Source organism: Oryzias latipes, chromosome 13 (genome assembly GCF_002234675.1).
Source record: "Oryzias latipes chromosome 13, ASM223467v1".
Classification (NCBI taxonomy): Eukaryota; Metazoa; Chordata; class Actinopteri; order Beloniformes; family Adrianichthyidae; genus Oryzias; species Oryzias latipes.
Window position 1 is genome coordinate 12,409,084 of NC_019871.2, and position 17,078 is coordinate 12,426,161.

General features: G+C 39.0%; 1 protein-coding gene across 6 annotated transcripts in view; it reads left to right on the plus strand.

The window, feature by feature from the left end:
• plch1 (phospholipase C eta 1) overlaps positions 1–17,078 on the plus strand; it is a 65,937-nt gene that overhangs the window by 10,963 nt on the left and 37,896 nt on the right. For 2 of the 6 annotated variants that reach the window (XM_011482480.3, XM_020708209.2), the window contains exon 1: positions 9,155–11,914. In XM_011482480.3, the coding sequence (XP_011480782.1) occupies positions 11,737–11,914 (178 nt within the window). In that variant the 5' untranslated portion in view covers positions 9,155–11,736. Of the gene's footprint in view, positions 1–760; positions 875–2,503; positions 3,089–9,154; positions 11,915–17,078 lie in introns of those variants that run through there. The other 4 variants (XM_011482476.3, XM_011482477.3, XM_004075598.4 and 1 more) reach the window with 3 other exon arrangements.

The window sequence follows — 17,078 nt, forward strand, 5'->3', positions numbered from 1 at the left end:
TGTAACCAATAAAGTTTATTTTTTATTTTATTCTGCCAGCTTCCACATATGTCAGAGGTTTCCTATCAACACAACAATGAGTTTTGGTTCACATGATCACACAAAAACACCACACACCTCTATAAAAGCGAAAGTTACGAGGTCACAGAAAAGTACTTTCACCTCAAACATACTTGACCCCTGAGCTCCACACATTTACCGCTCACCTCCTTTAAGGTCACCCGACACCAGACACTAATAAATGTCCAAAAGGCTTTGCGCCCTCCAGATCCACACTGTGTGTGTGTCAGGGAGATAGAGATCAAGTGTGTCTGGAGCTGTAAATTAAGCCGACAGGCAAGCAACAGGTGGGAAATCACAGAGAATCAGGGCTGGACCTGAGAGGGATGAAAAGAAACCAGAAGGACAAAGCGGAAAATGGGAAGTACTTGAATAGAGGTGATGAGAAATGTAAGGAAGATAAATGGCAACATGCGCTCAGAAAAAAAGGGTTGAGGTTGGGCAAAAAAAGTGTGAGAAAGAGTCGGATCTATATTCAACCGGTGAAAATCATTGTTTTATAACAGAAATTGTTATTCATTCATTTGAGTGGATCATCGCGTTAGAAAAACCCCTAAAAGGAATGTTGTTGTTTTTTTGCACATAGATCTGTCTTTTCAAGAGGTTTATGTGGAAAAGTTTAGTTTTGTATCAACTTTTAATATTCAGATGAATTTATTTTCCACAAAACAGCCCACTTTAGCTCTCCTCTTCCCCACAGGTCCACCAGCTGTCTGTTGTCCTCCTCTGCTCACCATGAGCTCCTGGGTGGTGAACAGGAAAGGACAGCCACAGTACCGCCGGCACTTCCTGACTGACAACAGTGTCTTCCATGGTAAATACAACAAACTCACAAAGAGAATCAAATTTTTGCTCAAATCAAAATATATGGTGCAAAGATAAACTGCGTGTCATGCTGTTAAACACTAGAGGGAGACTTGCTGTCAACTCTTTATCTAAAATACTTCAAGTGTTAATATTGAACACATTGAACAAATTATATATATATCTTTTTTAAGCTAAATAAAGTTTTTTTTTCTTTCTTAAAACCACTGTAGCATTATCTTATTACATTTATTTGTTCCCACATGGACATTGCTTAAGTATCTTGTATTCATCTGATTCAAACTGTACCTTTTTATTGGTCAGGTAACATTTCCAACTGAAAATATAGATGTGTAAAATGTAATCTTCTTTCTTGTTTTTGTTTTTCAAGTGCATTATGTGCGCTTAAATGTCATTCTTAGAATATTTCTATCAGTAGGTGCTCCTCCTTCAAACCGTAAAGGTTTTTTTTTCAACAAAGCAGGCTTTCCCTCATCTGATCTGCCAGACAAATTTGTGACAAATCTGATAAGTTGTTGTGCGCCTAGGGCTGTCACACTCTCAGCAGTCACAGGCTCACAACAACATCTCCATCCTGTGCTTTTTTCCCCCCTTAAAGTACTCTGCTCCTTAGACTGCTCTCTTTTTAGGAGTGGCATACTATTTCATGCCTATGCATATTCTGAACACCTGATTTTAAAGTAGCTCTCTGCATTTAGGCCAATATTTTGGTGGATCAAACAGTCATTAATTAACACATTTCAACCAGTTTATCACAAAATATTTCAAATTCCGATTGTAAGCAGGCAGCAGTCAATTGACTGAGCCTAAATTTTTGTTGAGTCATGAAAATACATGTCTGATAATGATGTCTGTGAGCTCTGTCTCCAACTGTCATTCTGTGACAGCCAATATCAGATTTTTAGACACACGCTTTTCTCTTTCCCACTTATTTTCTACTCTATTTGACCCCACTCCCCCACTCCTTTAAGTCAGTTTCACCCGTAAATTACAGAGATGGTATAGGCTTTTGGCCGTGGCGCATAATTCACACAGCCAGCGGGGATACAGAACAGGTGGGCACGAAAAGGCGCGCACTTAATGGAAGTGAGCAATCACCAAAAAACCTCAAATACCCACAGTCACGCGTGATGGGCGCAAACGCACATAGAGACACGTGCATCGTCATGAGCTGATGAGGACTCAAAACGTGCCATCTCCTTTTTTTCTGGGGACCGCATCGGCTAATCGATTTGGTAACCCCTGTGTTTGAACTGCGCGTGATGATTGCGCTCTCTGCGCATTTGTGTCCTGTCGTCCTAATGAAATGGCTTTCGTGTGGACCAGTGAACAACACTAATCTAGAAGCCCCAGACTGACTAGACTTTCATTAGGGAAATGACTCAACCAAGGGGATACACTGCGCACGTGGTGCGCAATTTCAAAGCCAGAAAGAGAGAGAAAAAAAACGGTCTTTTAATTAATATCCACAGAACTCCCCCGTCTCTCTCTGGGGAACCCCAATCCCTGCTCCCTCTGCTGTGTTACCTAAACAGAGGGTGACTGGGGGAGAAACAGGCGGCTGAAAGTGGGTCACAACATTGGCACCACTGTGCCATGATGCCTTTTCCTTCCCAAGCCTACGGGCTGGGTAAAGACATGCGAGCGGCTGCATTACGAAATCACTCAAGTGGGCATTTCAAACCAAACGGAGACACTCTCAGAGGTTAAAGCACGCGAAATATCCCACTCTCATCACTCACACCCACTTCACGCGCGTCCTAAGCTGACGTTCATTAACATCCACTCCGCCGTGGGGCCATCAGGCGCGTGAGAAATCGGCTTATCGCCTTGCCTCCTCGTTGTGCTTGACTAGAAGAGAGGCTGTGCGCGCAGGATGTGAAGAGGTTGTTGGTTTGGGAACCCCCTCTGCAGAGCGCAGATGAAGACAGGTGCCTGGGAGCAGTTCGCATTTGGGGGGCTTGAATTTTCTTCTCTTTTTTTTGGGTGCAAAGAAAGTGACACTTCACACCCCTGGCACGTTTCCCTTCGATGCCTAATCACAATGGAGCGAATGGAAAATTGCGCATTTACGGCACCTCTGGCTCAGACAAGCAGGAAATAAACATGATGCCCAGAGCGCATGGAGGGACCCTGTGAAACCGACAACTCCAGTTCTAAATGGCAGAGCTCGAAGTTTGCAGAAATCTTAGTTTGGAAAGGGGTAAGTTATTATTTTTTAACATTTTCTATGATGTTGGTTTCCACCTTCTTTTTTTTATCTTCTGCCTTAGTAAGTCCACGTGTTTTGGGGTGTCTTCCCTGCAAACAGGAGCTCAGCTTCTCTGCTGCGCTTGTTGATAATTTCATCATCCTTTAACTGCAACACCAAGAAATCCATCTGCGGGGGCTTTGGCTGGAAATAAAAAAATATATCAAACATATGAATAGATAGTTTTTATGTGATTGATTTTGGTTATATTTTGTGGCGCAAAGTGGGAGAAACATACAAAAATGGCCATTTTTGTTCATCTGTACATTTGGTTCACATGAGATTCTTTGAGCAGCGGGAAACTGTCCCTGGTGCTGAAAAATGCCCCTTTGTTTTTGTCACTAGGGGGCAGAAAAGAAAAGCATCGTCCACGCCTGTTCATACAGATGCTGAGAGCCCCCTGCCATGGCACTTTTTATTAAAACCTCCCCAATCCTGGCTTTTGAAGTCCTACCATCAAAATAGCTTGGTCTAAAGCTGTATGAGAACACGATAGAGCGCGTAGCTTTTAGCCACTGGTCAGTAACAAAGGGAGCCTGGATTGTTATAAGCAGCTCCTCTTGAAATCCAAGCAGGGCATGTTGAGCAGCACAGAATGTGACAGAGCTTTGAAGGCGGATCTGTCGTCCTCGGCAGACCCTCGGCTGTTAAAGAGACCATCTTAGTGTCTTCTGCACCGTTAAAAAAACCCCAGAGAATCTTGGGGACTTAAGAAACAGGACATGTCAACCTGACACTATTCACCCTGTAAGTACTTTGGGTTTAAGTGCATCACTGTTGGAGTTTGAAGAGTTGTAGCTGTCAAGAAATTCCCCTATTTTCCGTCTCGTTCACGATGACTTGAGATGATAGCAAAGTGGACAAAAAAGGAGGAATAATGAGCATGAGGGAAAGGGCAGAGGTAACATCCATGTCTACTGATCTCCTCCACACAGAGGAAACAGATTTTTGATGTAAAAAGTGTTTTTTGCTAATGTGTCTCTTTTGTACTGATGATGAAAAATCCCAGCACGTTCTCAACATCTTCTCCCCCATTTTCGCTATTCTCTCTGATGTTGCTGCAGGGCAAACGCAGCAGCAGACTTTAGGAGGGAGAACACACTTATGTTTTTAGATCTTTTCGGTTTTTTAAAGTGTTCCCTGAATACATTTTTCTTTCCTTTCCTTTTTTGATTCTAGAGAAAACCTGCCCATCCTTTCATTGTCCGAATTCGGTGCAGTAAAAAATAAGCCACATCTTCTGTTTTTTTCATTTCCACTGACTTTCCAAGCACCATCTCATGCATAACATAAAATTTCACAGATCCAGAGTTACAGTATCGGCATGAAGAGGATTTTAATGTGGTTCAGCACAGTTGTTCGTGCATGCCACATCTGCGTCGCACAGTGTGGGAGCATAGTTGCATGGAAAAAAAGTCAATTATAAATAAGACTTCGGAGAATTGATGCTCTTTCCAGAAGTTTTTTTTTATATAATTCTTCAGATGAAGAACCAGGCAGTCAAAGTATTCTTACAAAAAATTCATAGTTCAGACAGTCTGCCTCTGCTGATAACTTATACCACTCCTGTCATCCAACCTGGCTTTTGGAAGAAGAGAGGAAAAATTCCTAGCAGGAACAGCGTGAACCGGATGCACACATGAAACACACACACGTTGTCAAGCGCGCCCAAGACCCCATTTTCCCTTTTGAAGTCAGAGTTGCATATTTCTACTCGGGGAACCCCTGTAGCATCTTTGTAGAATGCGCTATCATGCAGCAGCTGTCATGTATATATTTTCATTCCGGTTCTACGTCTGACTTCCCGCCCCCGGGGAACCAGGGAACCCATTTGTGGCTTTGGTGACTTGAGCAGCAGCTTGAAAAGACCTAATTAGGGATGTGAGAGTGCAATAAAAAACGTGTGGTTTTTTTTCTACTGATGATTTGCTTGTGTTTTATGCTGTTCACAAGTGGGTCCATTTTATTCCACAGGTTTTGAATACTATTGAACACTAACATGCTGACATTTACATTTTAATGAACGGAATTTGTGAGTTTTTGAACTCCTAACCTGTTTCTTAACAAACCAGCTGAAAACTGTTAAGAGTGCAGGCGACTGCATCTTTGTGAAAAACACTGATTCATTCCTGGATGAGTTTCTTGGCTGACACATTAAGATAATTGCTGTTAGTGCTGGAACAGCACTGGAATCTTTTTCCAATAACACATTGAATCACAACAAAATCTAACTGTGGATTTCTTTTTTAATTCCTATCCGAGTAATCACAGCCATCCTTTCATGCTTTTTCACATAAACAAGTTGCCTAAAATAAAAATAAAAACAATCATCCTGACTTGTATGCTGTAAAAGTAAGGGACACGCCCCTTCCTCTCTTCACAGCATTTGCTGCCATTTGCTGATTTTGTTAGGTTGGATTAATAACTTGTTCAAACTAAAGGAAGATGAGAAGGAGTTTGCCAAAAGAAAACTAAATTCCTCCGTTCTGGGATTTGCAAATGAACAATCTGATTATTTGCCAAAATCCAAACTCTTGTGAAATCCATTTTTGAAGTAACACAAAATACTGATTCAAGGCGTGGACTAGATAAATATTAGCAGCATTAGTATTTATTTTTTGTGCAAAGTGATCTGTCAGATTTTTATGTAAGTAATCATACGCCTCATCAATTCTCAAGTACTGAGCATGCGTCTTCATTTATGTGACAATATCAGGTCAGACTTGAAGCAAGAAGACCATAGTTTTATAAGCCTGCTATTTTTTTGTGGAATCACAACTAGAATACCTGCGTTTAAAAGTAACGCCTGGCTAACACCTATCAAAGCCCTGTTGTGCTGTTTTAAGGATCTCTAATCTATTTCAATCTGTCTTTAAACTATTGCACTAACTCATTTGTTAGTTTAAAATACTCATATTTATTGTAATTTTTTTGTTTTTTCTTCATTCAAGTATCCCCAAATAAAATAAAAAAACGGCTTTTTTTAAAATAATGCCACAACCCTGTGATATCAGGTCTCTTCTGATTGGTTAATTTTTTCAGGATACAGTGGTTGAATAATTGATTGATTTCTTTTAATAATGGGCTGGATGTCTTTTAATTGAGCATTCCCCAGCCTTTTTTGCACCAGCATTTGACTTTATAAACAGAGTTCTTGTATCATTGGAGAGCCGGTCGCTGCATGTTACACAGAGTCAGTGCGTGGGAACAACCTGTCCCCATAAATCCATATAAAAAATCTTAAAAGCAGCTCTTCACTGCAAAACGCCCCCCTTAGAAATAAGTTAGAAATTATGACCCAATTGACAAATTTACTTTAAATACGGTAAGCAATATAATCTGTCAATGGCCTAAGAAAAATGTCGAAAAATCGTCTTAGCAAGAATTATTTTTTTATTTTTCATGTTATTCTAGTCACTGTAGGACATGTTTTCTCAAACTAAGATCATTTTGCTATAGAGAAACTTTCCTGATAAGATTATTTTCCTTTTAAGACAGAAAAAAAGTAATTTTTATTCTCAAAACAAGGATCTTTTTATTTTCTTAAGATTCAGCTTTTGCATTTTTGTCAGTGTTTATGGCAAATTTTTGTCTTTTTATTTGTTTAGAGATACAGTAATCATAACTGCAACGTTTTCCTAAAGGTCTCACATGTTTATTGAAGGTAAAGGATTTGTTATATGTTCTATTCATCAGCTTTTAAAGGCTCTATATGACATTTTTAAATAATATTTATCCAAAAAAAATGGTTTGATAACAAATTACAGTCCAGTATTTCTATAGCCTCCTGATAAACCGAGGAAAAAAAGTATCTTACAATTTCAGTTTTTATGTGATTTCCTATCTGTTTGGGCCTAAAAAAAACACCTTACAATTTTAATTAAAAAAATGTTTATTTTAATTTCCCAACATGTCAATTGTAGAGGACAACAGGACGATATTTCTGTGAAGATATAAGTCAATTTGGAAAAATCAGAAAAAAGGAGCAGATTAAATCTTTAGAGTGATATTCACCCAAAAAACATTAAATTTTGTTCTAAAACAATAAAACTCTATGTCACTCTATTGTCACTTGTTAAACCATCTGCTACAGAGGAAGATCAACCGGTAAATTGAGAGCTTTGCTTATTGGCTCAGCTCTCTCCTCACCACAACAGACCGGTACAGCAACCGCCCAACTATGGACGCTGCTCTGATCCGCCTGTCAATCTCACGCTCCTGTCTTCCCCCACTCATGGACAAGACTCCAAGATATTTAAACTCCTCCACCTGGGGCAGGGACACTCCACTCACCAAGAGAGGGCAAACTACCTTTCTTGCGTCGAGAACCATGGCCTCAGATTTAGCGGTGCTGACCCTCATCCTAGCCGCTTCACGCTCAGCCACAAACCGCCCTAATGCACGCTGGAGGTCCCAGCTTGATGAAGCCAACAGGACAAAGTCATCTGCAAAGAGCAGAGATGAAATCCTGTGGTCCCCCTACAGCCCCTGCCTGTGCCCTAGAAATTCTGTCCATAAAAACTATGAACAGAAGCAGTGATAAAGGGCATCCCTGCCGGAGTCCAACATGCACCGGGAACAGGTTTGACTTACTGCCGGCTATGCAAACCAAGCTCTTGCTCCGGTCATGCAGAGACCGGACAGCCCTAGGCAAGGCTCCCCGGACCCCATACTCCCAGAGCACCCTCCACAGGATACCATGTGGGACGTGGTCGAATGCCTTTTCCAAATCCACAAAACACATCTGGACTGGATGAGCGCATTCCCTCCAGGACCCTAAAGAGGGTGTAGAGCTGTTATACTGTTCCACGACCAGGGACGGAAACCGAACTGTTGTTCCTGGATCTGAGGTTCGACTATTGGACGGACTCTCTTCTCCAGTACTGTGGTGTAGACTTTCCCAGGGAGGCTGAGGAGTGTGATTCCCCGGTAGTTGGAACACAACTACAGATCCTCCAAAATGTAATCAATGTACTGTGAAAAGTATGGGATTGGACTCCAGTATTCACAAACTTTAGGGTCATCTTGATAGCCAGGGCACCCTGCTAGCACAGGTTAACCTGTTATGATGGACGTTTAAAAAACACAAAAAAATCAAGTTAATTAAAAAAATTAGTTATTTTTTCCTGAATCTCATCCTTTTTATCATCCGAAAGCTCCAAATCTGAATCTCCCTGAATTATCTGGTATAGAATCCTCTCTGCTTCACTTTTTTCTCCTAAAATAATCTGCAGCCATTAAATACATTAAAAGGATCCTGGTGTCCACCACAGTTGACATTCATTAAATGCCTGCTGTTTTAAAACAGAAAACATGAAACTGTTTTCAGATCTAAAAATATAGTTCCTAACATGTTTATGACCAAGAATATATATAATTATCATGGTAAAAAAAGGAATAGATACAGAATATTTGACTTGCCTTTCACCTTTCCATAAAATGAGGTAAATGGTATGGCAGCCATCTTGGTAGAGGTAAAAGTTCTAAGCATGCAAACTCATCACATGACATCACTGGAAAGCCCAGGATGTCCTCTATAGAGTAGAGTAGGATTTGGAAAGGTATCTCTTAATTCCTTAGAAATATACAGGTAAACAAAATGTCCATTATAGAGGACATAAATGAGTGGGCCGGGTCTCAGGAGGGTAAAGCTAAGCTCACTGGGCAAATTGAATGTTGCTGCTTTTGTGGACTACAGGTTACTGGATACAAACAACTAGTTAGTGAAAAATAAATGTGGACTAACCAACTTTATTCTTTATAAAATATAACTTTTCAAGGTTCATGTAACAACACTGATGATAGTCAAGTCCAAATTAAAATGCAACACAGTTTTTCTTTTATTTAAACTGTTTACCAAAGTTTTCCACAGTTTAAAAAGTTTTTCAAATGAAAGATTACAAGGCGAAATCAGTAACTGCATTGTAAAACCTGAAAACTCTCACATTTTCTCATTTATTTATTTTTTTGGGTGCACGCCTGAAGAAATGATTTTGTGTATATCATGTAAATGTCATTCTAACCAGCTTTGCTATCTGCAGAAAACCATCCCTGCCAGTTTTAAGCATGTGTGCATACCTTTTTCACAGACAAACACCTCATTCATTTAACTTTTAACCAAAAAAAAAAAGAGCAGCTGGAATAGCACTCCCAGAGGGCAGAAGAAGCTGTCCTAAAATGAAGCCCACAGGCTCTCTTTTTGTTCTGCAATTTTTAGTTCAACAAAATAGCAAATTGCTTCTGTGTGAAGCAAGCAATGCACAATCACATTGTGCTTCCCTCTGTGTAAAAAAACCTCTCTAATTTGACATCATATGCATAAAAATATGTCTAAAAGCTGGACTTTGTAGTGGTTCAAACTAATATTCCCCTGAGAATAAGAGTTTCCTTTTAACTTGGGACAATTTATTATATTTCTGTGAATAAGTTCAGAATTTATTTACATAAAACATACCAGGAATTAAACCTGTATTAGAATAGGACATTTGAAACAAAATCTTTTAATAAAAAAAACAGAAAAAAAGAAGCAAACTGCAAAAAGATCAATGTATTGTTTGATTTATTTTTAAATCTTAAAAAAATGGCAACTTACACCAGTGTTTCTCAGCCCTAGCCCTCTGGGAACAGAGTTTCAATACAACTCTGCTCAAGCACACCTGCCTTTGGTGACTGTCATTGTCCGGGTTTTACAGAGCCTGATGATGAGCTGAATCAGGTGTGCATAAGCAAGGCAACATGGAAAACATGCAGGACGGTGTACCCCAAGGACCAGGGTTGGGAAATACTGACTTACACTATTAAAAAGCCACAGCACTGTTGTGTTGATAACACACCCCGGTGTCATATTGCAGATCACCCTGTATGTGTAGCAGCTGATGGAATTCAGATTTTTCAAAAGGTGTTGGCTAAGTATGGTCACATTCCCTTGTGGCAAAGCCTGATTTACATTCATCTGGAAGTCATTATCTGTCACAGAGATGTGGGCTTCACTGATTCAGTTTCATGAGCTCACGAATGTCCTGGGAGGACAGAGAGAAGACTGGGTGACGACTGTTAGCTCTATAGCAAATGTTAAATGAAGACACGATGAGATCTTATCAGATATAATCTGTGGGTTATCTATCTCCTGAAGTGAAGGGATGATGATGTTCAGAGAGAAAGAAAATGTGTCAAACCATGTCTGGGTTTGAATAGGGATGGAGCCATAGAGGGGACAGAGGTGTGGGATAGAACAACTGAAATGAAATGCAAACATCCAATTTCTCCATGTAGATATTAAGGAGATTCAACATTGAACTAAAATAAAAGGTAACAGCAAAAAAAGTGTTTTCCAATTAGTCACTGCACCTTTCAGTTTTTAGTTTTTTTGTGCTTATCTTTGGACTTGTAATGTAATTTTACCACCAACTATAAATATTTAACTGCTAGTTCTAACAAGATGCAAACTTTTGAACTAATTTAAAAAATAATTTCATTATTTCTAGGTCTGAGCTCTTAATGAGACAAAAAATAAGATTTTACATTTTTTTGCAAGTATCTCATGTTTGCAGTGATAGCAATGCAAAAACTGAATTAAAAAAAAGTAACAAGACCCTTTCTCCAAGAAAAAATGTATTACTTTCTATATTGCAAGAAAAATAAGCATATTAAGAAAGTTTTTCAAGAGAGAAATGATCTTAGTTTGAGGAAACCTGCCTAGAACTTTTTCTTAAAATAAGAGTTCTTGGTGAGACCTTTTTTTTTTTACCCCATTGGCAGATTTTATGACTTTTTTCTAAGTGGGCCTGTTTTTTGCAGTGTGTGTTTTAATCTCCAAAGAAAATGTAGAAGGTGCAGAGATGTGGTGATGCTTTTGCAAGACATCAGAGCATGGAAATAAATAGATGTAAATAATGCAAAAAACCCTGAATACATCCCCAGACTAATTGGAAAAAGGTTTATCAAGAAAATTTGTATTTTCTATCTTAAAAAAAAAAAAAAAAAAAAAAAACCTGGACAGATTTACATTTTTTTTAGAATCAGTTCTGTCCAAGCAGTAAAACTCTGGAACTTTAGTCTCTTACATGCAGAGTAGGACAGATGTGCGGTGTGTGACTCCCCCACATGTCTATCTATTAAATCTTGCTTCTGGTGCATTATCATGAATGTTATGTCACCAATTTTATCCCTGTATTTCACTGGTTAACCCTGATGAACCCAGCCGGTAAGCTGCACTATCTTCTTGCCTCATGCACAACAATGGCTGCTAAGAACTAAATGTCAGTGTGGAGTGGAACTATACTGACACAGCTGGACAGATTCTGGGAATCAGAGAGGGGTGGATGTGGGGAGGTGGGAGTGAGGAGCAGATGACCACGAGAAGAGACAGACAAGGCGGGCAAATGAACACACCACTGGAGATCAGAGTACAGCCCAGAGGAAGACGAACAGCAGGGGGTTTGATTCCGTTGCTTCTCTTCGGAGAGTGAAGATTCACTAAAGTGATCCATGATCTGTTAAATATGATGTGAGAAAAAGTTTTTCGATTTTATTCTTTTCTTTTGGAAGTTTTTGCAGCAGATTGGGAATTCCTACTGGCGTTCGATTTAGTGGCTGAAGCGATGGGAGAAATCTGCTCTTCTTTTGTTGGGCCCTCTGCTTTATCTGCTCATAAAGTACGTTCTGGATTTTTTTATGTTTCCACTGAGAAACCCACTGGAACGACCCTTTTGGCACGCAACATATACTTTATTGGCGGCACCGTTGCAGTTCCACAGAAATGCAGGCTTGCACAAATCGGTAAGACTGGATTCATCTGATCTTTCTCTCTTTTTTTGTGGTATCTAGGTCCCAGAGATTAAAGCAAAATCTCAAAAAACACACAATTCCTGTTTCTACTAATCTTTTGTTTTATAGATTTTCTCTGTCGCAGAATGTTCCTTGAACCAGTGTACGCTGACAAATACAATAAATTTAAGGTATTCATAGACGCAGTGGAGCAGGAGCTCATGTTTATGTATTGGAATATCCATGGGATGATGGAGTTTTTCCTTTTTCTGCCAAAATAACTGGATCTGCACAAGGCTGTTTCTTAATGAGCTGTTGTTGATTGCACTCAAGGGAAAATCCGACTCGTCCGTCTGCTGAAATGGGCTTATTTTGCCCGCATTCAAAGCAGTAACAACGACTAAATGTCACTCACTTTGTGGATGGCCAAAAATGAATGTGATTACACTTCTGTCACCCATGAAACCTGTGGGGTCATAAGAGGAAAAACAGAGCGGTGGTAAATGGCACTTCCAAGGCCCTGTTAAGGGAACTCCACATAGTTTGATTGCTCCTTTTCTTAATCCATCACAGTCGAACTGGCTGTGGTATTTGGGACCCTGTTTCTCTCTGCCACATGAATTGTGCATGAAGAAATCAGGCAGATGCTGGTGAATATGAATTTGTGTAGCTCTGCATAAATTATGACGCCTCTTTGAACTATTGTCCATTCCAGTCACCCTGTATCTAAAATCTTAACAGTCATTTCACGGGGACCCGTTCAAGAATTGAATATTAGGACTTGAATTATGGGATGATTTTGCTCCAATAAAGATCAGGAGCAGCTGAGAGATGACTCTCTTTGCTGTCATTGAAAAGGACAGTTTGTGTTCAGTGAGAAACAGAAAATGCTGCTGCTGAAAATGTGGCGTCAGATGTTCTGTGTCATGCCGAGGAAGAGCTTTGTTCTTCAGGTTACCAAAGAGGTATCTTCATAACTGACCACATCTTAATATGTTTGAATTAGCCCCGCCGCAGCACCAGGATACAGCTTTGATCTGTTGTCTGCTTGTGATGTGAAGATGTGGGGTTTTTGAAACGTGTGAATGCAGACACACATCCTCAGAGAGGGAAATGAACGTCAAGGATTTTTGTCTAGCTCTGTCAAAATAGAACTTTTACAGTGTTTTGTATTTTTATTGAGCTATAAAGGATGTTTTCCAGTGTTGGGTAGAGAAGCCATTTAAGGCGGTCTTAATGAGGTCTTCTCTGAAGTGTTGCAGAGAGCAATGCCCACAGAAATCTGAAATGGAAGCGCAATTAGATAACTTAAGTAATCAGATTTGAACAGTTTACATGCACTTGACTAAATCTGAAACTCTGTTATGTGTCAGTGCATAATCAGATTTCTGTAAAGGTTTGTGTGTGCTCTATTCAGAGACAACCTGCTAAAACCTTATTGTCTTTTTAACATCTACTCTCACGTTGCTGCAGTTATTCATGCCTATAGAGTTGTCCTACAGAGCTTTTAGGTCTGAAAATTGTTAACATGCTTCTGCACTCCATTAGAAGTTGGCTTTAATGTATCTGCCCTTTGTGTTTTGTTTCCCACTCACACTGTGACTACATTACTTGAAATGTCTGGAATTTTTACTGGTTTTATTTTAAAAGAACAAACCAAATCAGATAAATAGTTAATGGTGTTAATCGGATTTCTAAAAACTGGATATGGTAAATGCGGTATTCTGCTTGTTTGTCAAATCAGATAATAATAATCAGATTTTTTTATGCATGTAAATGGATTAGATTGATTCTGAAATTATGACTAATGATCCACAATACTGAAAATTATGTTTTAACATGTTCTTGTAGCATTTTTCTGATGATGGAGGACAAATTTAAAGAAAGTTAAGCTTGTATTTCGGAATATTTCTTTATTCCAATTCTTGTAAATCCGGAGCAAAAGTGCAGTTTGAAAAGATTGTCTTTGCCACATAGAGAACACGATGGGCAGGCGACAAGCTCCCTGCTCCGCTCCATCATGTTTCCACGACTAAATCCATTCTTCATTTTCGTTGCCTGAGCTGGAATCTGGCTCAAAACTGTACGTCTAATAGCTCCAATATTGCTTGCCATTTTTGTTGCACTGGTAATGTTAGTTTGGAGTTGTGTGGGGCTGTAAGCTAGTGGGAGAGCGTGTAAAGAGATTGCTCAGATAGCTCAGGGGCAGGGTTAGTCCGTGCCAATGTTCCTGCCCACAACTCAGAAGGGAATTTCTGATGAACTACTGATACAAGTTTTTTGATTTTGGCTAAAAATAGCAAAAGACCACTGGGATTTTTTTTTTTTTACAATAGATCAAAAGATGACTGAAGTTATATATATGCTACATATTATTTGCCAGCATGTAAAACACAATCATTGGAAAAACATTGTGGGGTGGAAGGACTGCTTTTTATGATGACTGTTCTTTTGATGATGATGAAGTTCTTTTCCTCTGTCTGCATCTGTTAGCTTTTATTCACACAGAGGTGCTCCACTGAAACATGGTCTAAAGAATTCCTCCCAAAGATGTTCAGATAGAGAGAATTTTATTAGAGGAGGTTGTAGTTCACAAGATTAACCAGCCTGTTTGCCAATTAGTCAGCCAGGGGTTCTGATCTAAGGGTGGATAATCACTGTGGATTGGGACTCTGTGATTATCTACTGACCTCACAGCGCTCCCAGCTGTATGGGGGAAAAAAAAGTATGTTTCTTTGGAAAATAGGAGCTGCTAAATGCTGTGTAATGCAACAGCCCTGTTGGATTTTTTTTATTTTTTATTTCATCTTTGATGAAATTCTTTATGTGCCGACAGAGTATTAATATGGTTTGCAGAGCAGAAAGTCTGGGTGCAGACTGTTCACTGAGTTTAGCTTCTCTGCTCTTACATGTTGCACATCTGCATCGCAGCTAAGCAAGTTGCCATGCGGTGTCAGCTTTTAGCCTCTCCTATTAGGTGTGATGACATCTTGCTATGTTCACGCCTCACTGCACGCCGACGTTTTTCATTGTAGATTTCACGCAAGAAGGAGGCGGTGGATGGCGAGATTAGCCCAAAACCATTTCCATCTCTTTCATTTTTCATCGAAGTGTCTGCCAGAAACTGTTAGGAGTCAGACAAATTAAGGATTCGGATCTTTGGTTTAGAAAGATGATGCTTCGTTTGAGAATTGTCACAGAATTTCATTACAGGCAGCAGCAGCTGTACAATATTTAAGCATAGGTTTTCCTACTTCACTGAGCAGAATTTCCTCTCATGAGTGAAAAAAGCTTTTTTTTTTTGCTTGTTTGTGTTCATTTGAACGAAAATTGAGTTCAACTACTTATGGTGCTGAGAAAAGTTAAAGTGATTGGAGAATAATTGGGTAAACATAAAAGGAGGCATACGAACGGAAAAACAAAGAGTTGTTAAAAAGCGTGACAGATCGTTGTGTTATTGTTTTGTGTCCTTGAGCTAAATAGAAGATAAAAACTTTTGTATTCCCTTTCAGGTTTTTCTTTTCTTTTAACTATAACTAACTGGCTCTCCGAGAACCACTTAAACAGGCTTAAACAGAAATTGCTTAATTATTTGTGAAAAATGAATCTTAATTTTTGACATTCAATTTAAAGAAAGAAAGTTTAGGTGCAAATATTTGAAAAATCTATTTAAAATCAACCTTTCTTAAACAAAATAATCCCATTATAAGATGGCGAAATAAAACCAATCAAAATAATATTAATGCAAGGGGATCCTGGCAGTTTAGCACTTAAAACCCACACAGCTGGAAAAATTTGCAACATGATACATAATACATAATACTGCAGTGACAAATAAAAGCTTTGTTTTTCAAAAGACTTCCTTTAAAGCAGCAATGATTTGAGTAACTTTTGCAGCCCCTGAAGAGTCTCTAGCACTGAACTTGAGTCTCATTCAAAGTTTTTATGAGTTTTCTTTTAGCTGCACGAACCTCAACCTTTTGTGCTTATGCATGGCAGTAATGGGTTTTTGCTGAACTCAATAACTCATGTTCAATTGTTTTCCTTTAAAGGAGTATCTGAAAAACTGTGAATACTTACGGTAGTACACTTTTAAGAGTCTTTAAAAATGTATTTATTTAAAACAGAAGTAACATCTCATGAAGTCCATTTTTTAACGCGTTTCTGTGGTTGCTTTATATCAAGGCATAGGTTTCCACATTTCATGGGACAAAAGCATTTTGTTCATTATTTTCTTTAATGTCCATAGGAATAATCCCTTTTATCTTATGTAAGTTCAAACATAAAACCCTTGCGGTGTGTTTTAAAGGCTGATCTCTGCTGTCCATTAACCTCTGTTAAAGCCGGAGCCCTACCATATCTGTGGAAATAGCAACAAATTGGACTCCATTATTTGTGTGACAGTTTTCCTGCCGGAGACAGGACTGATCTGAGGTAATATTCAGTAAAAAAACAGCAGAAATTTTGTGCGGCTTTGTCTTCTTTTGTTTTCACAGACAGAGATTCAGGTAAAAAGAGTAGACTGAATGAGAAAGAAAAGAAAAGAAGGAGAGGTTAATGATGATTGGAGGGAAGACAGGGTTGAGAGAACTGAAACAATGGATGAACTGGATCAGGTGATTTGAGACATTTCCCAGTTGGTTGACATGTTGACATACCTCTATGAATTTGTCCACATCCATATTTCCACTCTTTTCATCTTTCTTTGACCAATCTCCAATACTTCATTAGCATGCCTGCATGCACGCATGCATCAGTAACTGTTTTTATTTATTAGTATCCATTTTGTTTCATTTAACTAAGAGACTATATGTCAGTGCCAACTGTTTACACAAATGAATTTATTTTATTAGTCACATATGGCTTCACTGCACCAAAAAGTAAATAATGAGGGTTTCTGTAGTCTAGTAATTGTATTTAATTACTGAAAATTGAACTGTAATTTATTACGTTACTCCATTATTGACAAAAGTAATTAAATTACAGTACTGTAATTCATTACTTTGTAATTCATTACCCCCACACTTTTCATGACATCCAACTGTTTGCAGCCTTTCCTGCTTGCTTACGGCCCCTCATAACCTAACATTAGCAGTGCAAGAAAAGTGGCGAGCAATATTAAAGCTATCTAGCTTTGAGCCAGATGCTGGCTTGGACGAGGAAAAATGAAGACGTT